At 36.7% G+C, this 13,677-nt stretch overlaps 1 protein-coding gene and 1 non-coding gene across 3 annotated transcripts; both read right to left on the reverse strand.

The window, feature by feature from the left end:
* Positions 1-617: 617 nt before the first annotated feature.
* On the reverse strand, positions 618-10,387 carry ARPC4 (binding protein). Of its 2 annotated transcripts, XM_089162008.1 has the most exons (8): positions 10,129-10,337; positions 9,494-9,559; positions 8,946-8,998; positions 7,133-7,160; positions 6,547-6,621; positions 5,441-5,545; positions 3,458-3,547; positions 618-1,022 (listed from the first exon to the last, which is right to left on the reverse strand). In XM_089162008.1, the coding sequence occupies exons 1-8, from the start codon at positions 10,129-10,131 to the stop codon at positions 933-935; spliced, it is 510 nt and encodes a 169-aa protein (XP_089018134.1). In that variant the 5' UTR covers positions 10,132-10,337; the 3' UTR covers positions 618-932. The 2 variants fall into 2 exon arrangements, with proteins under 2 accessions (XP_089018134.1, XP_089018135.1); XM_089162009.1 differs by lacking the exons at positions 618-1,022; positions 3,458-3,547; positions 5,441-5,545 and adding an exon at positions 5,552-6,275 and having other exon boundaries at positions 6,533-6,621; positions 10,129-10,387.
* On the reverse strand, positions 10,355-10,448 carry TRNAY-GUA (transfer RNA tyrosine (anticodon GUA)). The gene is made up of 2 exons: positions 10,412-10,448; positions 10,355-10,390 (listed from the first exon to the last, which is right to left on the reverse strand). It is a non-coding gene; the product is annotated as a tRNA-Tyr (tRNA).
* Between the last annotated feature and the right edge of the window lie 3,229 nt (positions 10,449-13,677).

Below are 13,677 nucleotides of genomic sequence, written 5' to 3' on the forward strand. Positions count from 1 at the left end.
CCCGCCGCGAAGAACTTGGACTCTAGAACGGGGCGAGGCACCAAACACGGCAACGAAATTTTTTTTCCGAAAAAAAAAGGAAGATAGAAATGGGACCAAACAGCAGATCTGGAAGAGAGGTGAAAGAACTGGAAGAGAAAAGAAAGATCAGCAAGAAAACAAAGAGATTTAGGGGAAAAAATCTAGATCTGGTTATCGAAAACAGAGGAAAGAGAGACGGCAACAAAGAAGGGAGAGACGGAGATAGGAGACAGGAAACGGGGGAGACGGAGATGGAGATGGAGATGGGAGACGAGAGACGGGGAGACAAGAGATGGGAGACAGAGACGAAAAGACAGGGGCGGGAGTTGGGAGAGTTGGAGACGAGAGAGACGGAGGTGGGAGAAACAGGAGAGACGGGAGACGGAGACGAGAGGACTTGAGGAGGCGGGAGACTACGGAGGCGGTCTCTCCGCCCAAACGGCGGGAGAGGCGTGCGGGGTGAAGAGAGAGAGCAGCGGCGAAACCCTAGCAATTTTTTTTCTGAACAACTCTTCTTCTAGGGGCTAGAAACCATGGTAGAAGCTTGAATATACAAACTAAAATCATTTAACCTAAAAGGTAAATTATAAATTTATTTAAGATGTGCAGTTGCATCCTTCTGCCTGAACAGGCAGGGAAGGGTTAGAATCTGTAAATGTCAACGCAAGTTCTCAATCAGTTGGCAATTCTGAAGCTAAATTTAGACAGATCAACAAAGAATACCTAAAAAATCTATATATATATTTTGTTTCCTTTGGATGAAGATTACAAATTTAATATTAAAATGCTGAAAAGAGAAAAATAAGAACTGAATTCCTCAGATACATGTGCATGGGTTCCTCTTTATAGCTACAGGTGCCACTTTGTTCTCACCCAAAAGAACGCCGTAGCAAATGACCATCTTTTAAGTATCAGATAAACTGCTTCAAGAACTCTGTCGCCACAATTCTTCCCCGCGTATTGACAGACATTTTCAATTCGCTTATCTCTTTCTCAATATCCTGAAATTATGAGACATGTAAGTTCAGAAACAATTCCAGCTCAGAGGCAATAGTAGCAGAAATAACAGCATTATATCCTACACTTCTTTCGGTGTACCGTGTACGACAATTTATAAGAAAAGAATCAAGATGATGTACAACAATAGTGCAACTCCCATAGACACAAACAGAAAGCATGGACAGGAAAGCCCAAAAACAAATCAAAAGATTCATCATTCAGCCTTATGCTAGTAATTTGATTCTGACTTCAGAATCTTTGGACAAAACAAATTAAAAATTCAAGACTACATTGCTTTAGATGTTTCCAGGAGACATGTAAACAGCATCCCATCCTAGTAGCAGGGGTCAGATGATTTTCAATGTGAGGATGAACATCAAAAACCTCCTAAATGAAAAGCTTTAAGTTCACAGAATATGGTCCCTAGGTAGTGACGACATCAAGTCTCACTACAGATTCTCTTGGATACTTGTTTTCCTAATGAATAGCCCCTTTATTTTATGCCAAGATAGACAGACTAAAGCATTACCCCATTGGTTAAAACATAAAAGGCATGTTTTTTTAACACGTCAAGATGTGAGATATCCAGGTTAAAATGCACATATCCTAAAATAGATACTGCAACCAGAGTAGCCTAGCATATGAAGTAGCACTTAATTAAACATGAATTATCATAAGTTAGTTCTTGCATTTTTATTTTACTTGTCCACTAAGGAATTTAGCATTGGACAGTGGGGACAATGCTTTGAAGGGATACTTTACAATTGGGAGCAAACCGATGCATGGAACACCACAGCTAAGTGGGTGATTTATGAGTTTTGGGTTTTATTACCAGGACCATGTGACTGTCGAATACTAAAATTATCACAGCTACTCTACAGTCTACACCAGGAGCAAAAGATCTAACAAAGGTTGTAAAAGCAGCAGTTCAGGAACAAATATGCAGTTGATGTAGAGAAGAGAAGTGAAGATATAGCAGAAACTGAGGAAGAGCTGTGATTGATCGCAGTATCTCCCCCTCACCATAGCATATAAGATAGTTCTGTGCAGTTTTGCAAAGTTTTCTAAAGTGATTATATAGGAAAAATAAAAACATAACAGGTCTGCAACAGATTGCTTGACAATCAAGCTACAGGGGTAAAAAGGGAAAACTACAGTTTGCTGATACATGGCTCAAGTATACCCCCACGCTACATGAGCCATGTCCCCTACAAAGCAACATCATTAACAAAAATTATTAGACTACACAAATACAATTCCTTGGCCCCCTCTCCCGAAGGGAGAGCTCTCCTTTCTATCCCTGTTGCCAAAGCGATCAATCCCCCCAACTAGTATCTCTTTGTTAAGGGGATTGGTTGAGTTCACAAGATTTAAAGGCTCAGTATTGTGAATTGTATCACTCTGGTGATTTTTAAAGGCATATCACATCATGTCTGACATACAGACAGTGCAGAGACGCATGAAAATGGTCAATATACATAAGGAAATACACTTTAGGACCAATATCTGTCATGCATAAATACTAAAATAGAGAATAATGTGCAAGTACACAGGTTTTATAAATTAAATTATCATAAAAAAATGAGGGATGTTTCTTACATGGAATAAATTTTGTTTCAATTGTTAAAAAAACACTCACACCCTTGCAAAAATTGGTCATGCATGCATCTAATACCTTATTTGAAACTAAATGCATGGACTTACAGCAAAAGACAGAACTAAAAAGCAAGACTTGAAGAAGGAAGCCAACTTTTCTTCAAAAAAATACCTTCCCCCCTGTGAAATCTCTTCAATAGTTGAGTTCAGCTTGTAAGACGATACAAAGGATGGTGTTTTTCCGTAGGTTGAGTTGCTTCCAAGTATTGAATGGAAGCCCTAACTTGACAGTGGGGAAAAAGTAGTTTGGAACCAATTTTTCATTTTTTTACTTCAAGTGGAATGTATCAACTGCATCAATATGTACCACGAAGTTGGGAATGATATCTATCTTATTGAGCATATTGTTTTTTCTTTTTCTTTGGATTGGGCAAGAGAGATACAATTCATATTTAGTACTTCTCTTAAGTCCATAAAGCTGATGGAGCAGGGTTCTCTAATAGGGTGAGTTAAAACAAAATACCACCCACTTCCATCAAGCAGGGAACACAAACTAAAAAATATGAATTTTTTACACCAGTTGTTAGCAGCTTCAACCAGTAATATGAAGAAAACCAAGAGAAAATATGCTTCAGCTATTTCAATGGTATGATTATTTGTTTCACTCAACAAAATTGCTAAGTTGGATTGGCCAAGGTTTAAAAGGATCACAAAAAAAACATTAAACGAACTTGTAGAAAGCCCAAGGTAACAAGTTAATTTTATCTATTGACCTATCTATAATTAGGAAACCAAGTAGCAAGAAATTAGATTTAGATATTAAAAGCCATAGAAGTCTTACCTCCATGAACTGCACAATAAAATCTATAAGTTTGTGCTTTTGCATCTCCTCACAATGATAGTTTGTGATAAGAAAGCTAATGTCATAACCCTGCAATCATAGTTTGTGATAAGAAACCTTATGCCATACCTGCAAAGAAAATCTGAATATAATCCAGACACATTATTTAATTGAATTTCAAAGAATGACTTAGGTGTCAGGATTTTAATCAGATGGGTTTTGACCAGTAACAGTCCAGATTAACATAAGATCACTCCAGGCCAAATTCAGATACGGATTGGCCAACCTAATGAAATAATAGTATTTAGAGAAAATTACATGGCACCAACTATTTTTGGGGTGAAACTAGTGACCACCCACAGCACCAAAATTACATGGCACCCACATGCATAATTACAAGTTACCTACAGTTAAATTTACTATCAAAATAGGTTATAAAATTACCTAAATACCCTTAACCTGTTAAGTGATTCAAACATTGAAATTGAAATTATGTCAATGCCCTTTGGGCAGAGAAATTACAAAAATATTCCAACCTCTCACTCTCTCTCTCTCTCTGCAACCTCTCTTCTACAATGCAGTGAGAAGGAGAAGATTGGATATTTGGATTCATCAGAACTTTGTCTTATAAATCCCAAAGAATTTGAGATGATTAAACAGCACTGTTTGAATCGCAGACTAATTAACCTAATGTAAGATAAGGAAAACAAAACAGGTTTAACAAAAACAAAGAAAAAACTCCGTCTTGCCAAGTTCAGGTTCAAGTCTGATTCCTACTCTTCTTTCAGTTCTTCTCTCTTTCGTCTCTCGCCTCTCGTCTTCTTCGCCTTCTCCCTTTTCTGCTCCGGCAGTTTAAAAAATCGGAGCGGTTTGAGATTGAAAGGAGGAAAATCCTCTTCGGCTCCAGCAATTTCTAAGATCGATTTTGAAATTATAGTTTGGGACGATTAAAAACCCTAACTGTTGTTTCATCTTTCACTATCTTTGCCACTCTAAAACGTGCAACTTGTAAGCTTTGTGATTGAGGGTAAGACTAGGGTTTCAGTGGGTCGTCAGAGAAGATGGGTTGTAGTTGGAGGCATCTTGGTGAAGAGTGAGAGAGAGGCTTGTCGGAGAAGAGAGTAAGGAGCACTGTTGCAATGGTTGTCAGAGAAGATGGGCTGCAGTTGGAGGCATTTGGTGAAGAGTGAGAGAGAGGGTCGTCGAAGAAGAGAAGTTAGGAGCACTGTTGAGATGGTTGTCGGAGAAGAGAAGTGAGGAGCACTATTGATGTAAGTGAGATACGGTAATAAAGTAATTTAATTGCCCAGAGGGCATTTAGGTAATTTGAAATTTGAAATGAATTAAATAAAATTAACGGCATTTGGATAATTTTATAACCCATTTTAATAGTAAATTTAACTATGGGTACCTTGTAATTATGCATGTTGGTGCCATGTAATCTGGAGCTAACAGTGGGTGGTCACTAATTTCACCCCAATAATAGTGGGTGCCGTCTAATTTTTTATGGTATTTACTTGTACCTAGATTTCAAGCAAACAATTGAAGCAGATAAAAAGGCAAATCATGTTCCTCATTTGTCTGGCATAAATGCCTCATAAAATCATAATTTTGGGCCACAGACAGGTATCCCCAAAATTCTTCTCTATAGTGGAGACTACCCTTTAATCTACATGCATGGGTTTGGTAATGGCCAGACCGTACAAATCCTATTAAACTTCAACGGTTTTGTTCCATGAAAAGAACCATCTGAGTTTTTAACATGAAATCACTCCTATTCAAACTTCAGATAGTCAGAAAACAAGCATGCTATGTTATTGCAAGTAAAGAAAGACACCACCACTGGCATCTTCCATAAACAATCTTAAAGGACCATTTAGGAAGGATTTCATTTTGTTACATCATAATCATGATAAATGGTCAATCAGAAAAAAATAACGTGGGAAAGAACTAAAAATGGCCAAGTCAGAGTATAACACGTACCTGAACTGGCTTTCTCCGCAAAACCTGGAATGCCTCTGCCCTCATTGATAAAAATCTGAGGAATTTTCTGGTTAGTATGTTTTCAAGTTCATCTGCCTGCTTTACCTATAAAAGAAAGAATTCACTGACTAATGAGAAATAGAAAACAAACTGCAAGGCAAAATGGGTAATTCATGAACTCTGAAATAAAATATGTAGAAAGAAAACCTCCTATGGGAGAGATGCAATCCCAGTGAATGAGACTAAGAAGGACATCGTGTACATCTGCTTGAAATCACTTTCAAACACAAGCACACGTCATGTTTTATAGCGTACAGTTAATATAATAAGGAATCAATCCATAATTAATGCCCATTTAAAAGTTCCAGGAATTTCTCAGTGCACCAACTCTGGACCATTGGATTAACCCCCCCCCCTCCCAAAAAAAAATTTGGGGACCCCATTTCTAACCCAAAAGATGAAAAATTATGAAATAATCATGAAAAAACAGAGAAAATGCACACAATAGTGCAATTATATTTTAGGTCCCAGACAAGATTTTTATTACCTTTTTCAAGGTCCAAGTCAAAAAAGGCATCTTGAAATGGTGGAATTTCACAGAGATTATCCTCTAAACCATGGGTTCCAATTTCACAGACCACCTTGCTTCGCCAATCATGAACACCCAAACAGCAATAAAGATACCCACTGCAAGGTTTGCACTAAATCATCCCCCTTTCCGTCGAGACCAACTAAAAAAACCAAAAACCAGCAAATAGCTGACAAGAGCCTGTACACTATTTCCCAATCACTGAACCTATGATGGGAGAAGAAAATCTTGGTTGACAGTTCCAATCTGTATGCCAATTTAGCAGGATGAGTTTGTTTCTAGACAAAATAGATATAGTTGTGATATCAAAACAGCCTAGCAGCAAATTTTTTGCAGAAACAATCATCAAAATTACAGTTAATGACAATGAGCAAGGTCTTTTACTGTGAGCAAGCACTTGAGAAGATTAGGCTTATCACCAAAAACTAAAACACACCATAATTGCTGCACGTTAACAGATAATGCTTATGTGTATATATAATAAGAGTATCCAGAACATAGACCTTTTCAGTTTCACCTTAATGCTAATGCGAAGGGAATTGATGGATGTCTCTATCAAGCATTTCTCAGCCTCATTACGACAGATCAATACCTGAGACAGAGTTCCAAAATTTTAAGTACATTATTGAATAAATCATAAAAAGGCAAACTCATGGGTAATAGAGAGAAACCAATTGGCTCTGCTTAAAGAAATCATAACTGACGTAAAATTACTAAGCATTTTGACCCAGGGAAGGAGGAAGAAAAAAACTTCAAATTACTTGGGACACAGATTTAGGCATGACAGTAAGATGCAAGATATTTTTTTGCCCTCTTCTTAAAGGTAAATGAAGTAATGCAGGAACTTGTTACCATGCAAATTTTGACTAACACATTGTAGGAAAAGAATAAACTGTCTGATAAAGAGAAGAATCAGCATAAATTCCAAAGCAAAAAGAGATGAATTAGAAATAAGAAACTCACACTGAACATCATGTTTGTTAGAAATTACACAAATGGTAGATCATGAGTTGGTTTCAAATTATACTAAAAATAATGTTTAACTCAAAGCCCCAATCAAAACCTCCAGGGGTTATCATGCCTACAGCCAGAAAGGTTCTTACAGGATTTAGCAGAAGTTCTGGGCTGGTCCTGGAAAAAAGAAAAGGAGATATTTAGAAGCTCCTCCAATAAGCAACAAAATATTGACACATAAAATCTGCAACTGAAAAATGAATTCAGAAAAATCAAGTATAATTTTCATATCCTTGTAGAACAAATATCTAGTATAACAGCAAGTACGCACATGCACACAAAACATAAAAAGCATTAATAGCCAAAAGCAGGTATACAAATACATAGTTTCCCAAGAACTTGAATCCCCCTCTCTCTAAATATTTTTTTTAGAAATTAATTTACAAGACAAAAAAGACTTTTTCAAAAAGCTCTGACTAGGGTATGTATGTTTCCATGAAGCTGAACAAGGTTTTAGAAACAGGTTTACTCCCCGTAGACTACAAGAAACAAGCATGATTATGAAACCCTAATCAACCAAATACCATTAGAAGCTGACTCCAAATCTGAAGAACAATCAGAAGCCAATGACTAAAAATGATCACGGACAATGTTGTGCTCTTCTTTTATGGTTACAAATAAATGTTATCTAGAAAAGAAGCAAAGTAGAAAATGTGAGAATTTGAAATGACAACTTACCATGATAACTCAAAACAGCTCGGAAGGACCAGTTTCTGGACCTGGGAGCGGAAGGTAGGTGTTCAGGCTCTCAAGTGGCAACCTAACTGGCTTTTCACTTTGTTTAATGGAGTGAAGGATCGTGAAGGATTGGTCCTTCTCTCGCTGCTTCTTTCCAAATGAAACAGTGAAGGTTTTATTTTCTTTCAAACCACATTTGCCATTAGTAGCCAAGACAGGATAAAAAGGGGCTAGGTTTATTCTTCCTTCGAAATCTGCTCATAGGTGTGGGAAGGATATTGCCTGGAACCGCAATTGAGGAGAGAAGGTTTTGGGGGAAATGGGGTCCCATAGAGTCTTTCCCATTCTCTCATTTTTAGGAAGGTGGATACCTCTAAGTCTGTGCCAAGCTTTCTAAAAGTTGTTATTGACATCTGGCTTTGATCAATGAACTTTCATTTCACACAGCCACTTCAAAATTTGATAAGCAAAAGAAAGACGAAATAATTACCAGCTTGCAAATGTAATTACCAACTATTGGAAGGAGGGAGGGGCGGAAGGGGGGAGGAAAAACCAATATAGAAGGGCCTGAATTTTGATAATTTCCATCAACAACTGTTCATGAAGTAGGAAAATTTGGTAATTTTCACCAAAGGATATGTAGAAAGCTGTTATAGTCTATCCACCAACATTCATGAAGTTGGAAATCGGGCAACATCCAGTATTGCCATGTGGCAAACATTGATAAGCCTTATGTAATTGAGAGCTCTATACTCACCTATTTAGTGATATTTCACCTTTGAGCAAACAGGTGAAACGAACTGCATCAATTTTTTATTGAACTTTCCACCCATTGCTGAATCATGACATGCTCATTTGGAATTGAAACTTGAACCATGGAGCCGATGCATGGATCTTTATCACGCAAATATACTCATATCTCCCATAATGTTATTGGTGAATCCTCATAAATGTAAACATCCCCTCAAACCCCAATGTTTATTGTAGTCTTGTAGATTTAATCACACATATAATACAGCTTTGCAAAAAAAAAAAAAATTATTCTTTTAGTGTACTAGTACAATCCATCTGTCCACAGAAGAAAAAAAATCATCTTCTACAAATTTGCATTTCCAAGTGTTGCCATCTTAATGACCACCTTCTCCTTAATCATTCAATCAAAGCTGATATGCACAAGACTAGTATTAAAAATACTAAAAGAAGCAACACAATAAGCAAACTTACTTTAGCTCAACCTCTGGCTTGTTGTGCCTTTCAACTTCTTGACAGGGAAAGTTCTGCAAGAGCAAAACATATAGAAATGTCAAATGTGAGAATCATCTCATAAGCTGTATTATCTATTTCTTTTACAGTTATCACAAGACATAATATGTGGCATGTAAGAACATTTATGTGGGTCAGTCAAACAGCAAAGGGCAAATTAACCTTCTACACACTTTGCATGTCATAAAATGCGACATTTAGTATCATAATGCAATACTGGTTATGCTATGTAATCTTATATTACATTTCTCATGTTTCTGGATGAAAACCTTCTCAAATCCATTATCAGTTTCATGGCTCTATATGAGTCTTTTCTAAGGCTTGCACACTGCAGTTTATATTAAAAAGGGATTGAGTTGACCTAACACTCCTCTTAGCAAAGCCAACCAACTAAGAAGTGAATGCCTGATCACTAACAGTAAATGAATTGAACATTCTAACAATCCAGCACACAATCTGAACCGCAATATATTAACATCAAATGATCTAACAACCGAACAGACACACACCTGCAAGCACATGGCAGCCTCTAGAGTGTTTCTTATGCAAGCCAGGTACGATCTCAATGTGTTCGCCTGAAAATGGTGACCAAACCAAAAAAAAATTATAACAAAATTCACGCACAGTGGAAACTCCAGGAGTGTCGGTTATCATACAAGAATGAAAAAATAAGGAAAGAGCACGAGGTATTGAACGATACAACCTTACATCTAAAATTTTATTTATTTATGCCTACGAGTTCCACAATTTAGTCATTTACAGGATCCTTATACAATTCGTCCATGAATAATATTCTACATTTACTTCACGAAGAAGAAAGAAACAAAAAATCCAAATTCCAAAGAAACAATGACCCTAAATCTGCTGAGTCGACACAAAATTTACTAAGCTTCGTCTAACTTTTAGTCGAAGTTCAACTTTAGAGTGATAAAATCTAACCATGCAAAGACTCAATGACTATGCAGTTCATTGACCTCAAAGAAATGCAGATCTGAAATTCCCATGAAACTACACAAAGCCAAAATAACCATAAAGTTTGCTAAAATTGTCCACAGAATCAGCAGAAACCCTAGATCGGGGAATCTGATTGCGCAAATTCTCTCTGAAAGCATCCAAAATTAGGATGTTAACTTTAATCTTTTACCATTTAAGGCTGAAAATGTGATGGAGATATGAGCCAATGTATGCTTTCCGATCCTAGATCAGTTACAATTCCCGCTTCTCGGCACTACGGGGCTGTTTACATTTAGTTTCATAAGCATTTACTGTCAGATCAACCCGAAGACGGATAAAACGAAAAAGCGAGGGGGTGAGGAAGACTGGCACAATTTAAAGTTTGAAAAAGGAAAAATCAAAATAAAATGAAAAAATCCGACCTACCGGATTCGAACCAGTGACCTAAGGATCTTCTGCTGGTGATAAACCTACTACAGTCCTCCGCTCTACCAACTGAGCTAAGGTCGGAATTGAAATTATTGTGGGCTTGTTAATTATTAACTTAAATTTTGAAAGGTGTCTACTGCACCTCTCCCCTATGTCACTATTGAATTAGATATAATAGTTTTGAATTTTTTTTTTTTTTCTCCCCCAAGTGGAATCGCAGGAAAGGGCAATGATGTATTTTAGAATCCAGATCCTCTCCCCCAGCAGTTTTAGTCCCTGTGGCCCTGTGTAGTCTATGGTCAACAAGCAACTAGTACAGGAGAGGATCTAGACTTTGCTTATGTCCTGTACTCTCTTTTTTGGCAGGATGGGGGTGTTGATGCCATTTTTATATAGACCCGGCAAACTTTTAAATCATAACAATTTTTTTCCACTCTACAATGAGTACGTGTGCTTTTAAAAGACGAAACTTTAGGGAAAATGAATAATGTTTTTATACGTAAGCTAATGTACGTATTTCACATAATAAAAATATATGATCTTATATTAACATTCCTTTTCCCATATGTATTTTGTGGCTAATATTTCACCCATGAGGCTTCTCAAACTAATTTGCATCCATCACCTACAATGTTGTCCATTTTTTTCGCTATTGTTGGGGATCAAGATTTTTTGTTGCTTTGTGATGCAAGTTTAACTCAGAACAGTAATACAAGGGGCATTGTTTATGCTCTAATATCTCCAACGAATGAGGTCCTTCTAGTTATCTCTTTGCCTCTACATTTCCACGATGTGATCTCTAGTGAAGCACCAACGATACGTCAAGCCTCGAAGGATGTTATTGATCAAGGTTATCGTCATCTCTATATCTTTACTGATAACCAATATGTGGCTTCTTTTTTAATTACTTTGAGTGAAAATAATTGAGGTTGTGAGTATTTTAGAGGTTGCATTACTTCTATCTACCACATGTGTTTCTTGTAATTTCATGCTTGTTGGGATGCCAATGGTTTGGCAGATTCCATAGCTAGGAAGGCTCTGTCTATTATGAGTAAGACAGTATGGCTGTTATCCGATCCCTGGTTGTGTAGTGTTTTGACAACTGGGTGATTTTCTTGGTAGTTCTTATGCTTTATAATAAAATATATAATTAAAAAAAAAAAACATACAAACTCATTTGAAAACAAAATTCACAGGAATAAAAATAAAAAAAATATTACAAAAATATTAATTAAAAATAAAAATAAAATATCATATTGGGATTAACCATTGAATTGGAATTGAAAACTAACGTTACAAAAATAAAAACTAAATGTTGTCAACCCTATTGTCGCATTTAATATTTCTTAATGGCTTCCCCGGTCTCCCTCTCCCCATGCCTTGCCTATAAATTTGTTTTAATTAAGAATTTTGTATGTATGAGTCCTCTTAGTGTACCACAAACTAAAGTTGGGTCCTCTTAGTGCAATATATTACGTGTGGGTCATAATTAGGCTAATACCGTTAGTCCTTGTTAAGTATATTAAAATTAGAATGTTGAATGACCAAAATGCCCCTTAATGTTATTTAATTCATTGTGTTATTATATATATATATATATATATATATATATATATATATATATATTATTATTTTTAATTATAGATTTTAACCATATAATAAATGTTTAATGACCAATTATCTCTTGTATGTTTTTTTTGTTAGAAAGACCAGGATCACGCAAGACCTAACATAAAACAAAACAAAGAAAAAATAAATAATTTTGGCCCAATGAATCGAATAAATTCCTCTAATTTTGGATGTGGCTTTTGTAGGATATTTTAGGATTTCCATTTTATCACATAAAATTATTCAACACCAATGAACTATTTGATTTCCTTGACCAATTATCTATTTTTAAAGTCATATATTAATACAATATATTAAATAACTTGAATGTTTGAAATTTGAATATACTTAATAGCAGGTCAGTGAGGTAACCCTCAATAGCATCGTAGGCTTCGGTATTGTTGAAACGCCCTTTGTTGTATTCGTTGAAGCAAATCTCCATCTTTGGGAACAATATTCTCATCAATCGCGAAACCCAACCCTCTATTATGTTTCGGAAATTGGGTGAAAAGTATTGCAGCAACATTGGCCTGTAGAACATAAATGTAGCAACCAACAACCCCAATATTCCAGTACATGACTCCTACATCATCTTCTTCTACTACGGAGTTAGTCAGTTTCGAACCGCATGTGATATGTTGCACTTAGGGGACTTAATATTAGTTTATGATCCACACAAAAAGGACCCGCATGGAAAAAACTCTTTAATTAATTATTATCATTATTTTTTGGGTAATTTTCATCTGGACCCCCTGAGGTTTGGGTTATGTCATTTTTAGTCCAAATAAATAAACACTTTGCATCTGCCTCCCCTGAGGTATCCAATAAGATCAGTTAAGGACAAATTGTGATTTTTATGACCACAATACCCTCACATCTATTCTACCGTAAGATTTGCATCATTTCCTCACAATTAAATCCAACGGTGAAAATCAAACAGTATGGGTTCACTTGAAAAAATAAATTTTTATTTTTTTACATTTAAAGACTTGAAGTTTCTTAATTTACAAAATCAACTCCTTAATGCATTGTATCTCTGTGTCGTTCTAAACCTAGGGTTTCTAATTTTAGATTAATTGGAAGAACGGATTGGATAAAGGACTAGCACCGCCCGCCATTACCAATATGCAAGAGTCTACTCCCGAAATTGCAAGATCTCAGGTCCAGTTCATTAACCAAGAGCAACAACCGTGTCGAGGAAACGCTCCGCTCCCAAGCTGCGATATTGTTGTTGTTGCGGTGGTGCTATATCTCTAGTTCGAAAGGGGTCGCTGCAACCATGTCGGTCTTCGAGGAAGGATCGCTAGGAAGAGCCATCCGAAGAATTCCTCCAGTTGAGATCGATACCTAACTGGGCATTGTAACGCCGCCAATCCACCACCGATCCGGTAGAATTGTAGAAACCCCGAAACCCAAACAACATTGTTGGCGGAAAAGAAACCGGACAATTGGGGAAAGCACTCTGAGCAGATGATGGGGCTCGGGTTTCGAAAAGAAAAAAAAATCCGAGAAAAGACAACGAATCTAAGAAAGCACAGTGAAAGAAAGTAGGAGAAGGAAAGAACAAGAATCAAAAGCCGACACAAAAGGGTGAGAAGCTATAAAAAGAGAGATACGCTTTCTCTTACGCCTCCCGAACAAATTGATTCTCCTCATAAAAACTCGGTGGGGATGGGTGGTAGTGGGAGATTCTCATCGATGG

Source organism: Hakea prostrata, chromosome 7 (assembly GCF_041222555.1).
Source record: "Hakea prostrata isolate BN-2017 chromosome 7, UWA_Hpros_2, whole genome shotgun sequence".
Lineage (NCBI taxonomy): Eukaryota > Viridiplantae > Streptophyta > Magnoliopsida > Proteales > Proteaceae > Hakea > Hakea prostrata.

Excerpts from the sequence above, each read along its gene's own strand:
- ARPC4 (XM_089162008.1), bottom strand. Across the intron at positions 6,622-7,132 it reads CAGAACTTCTGCTAAATCCT|GTATTGATCTGTCGTAATGA; the intron begins GTAAGAACCTTT and ends ACTCTGTCTCAG. Across the intron at positions 5,546-6,546 it reads CCCTTCGCATTAGCATTAAG|GTAAAGCAGGCAGATGAACT; the intron begins GTGAAACTGAAA and ends TTTCTTTTATAG.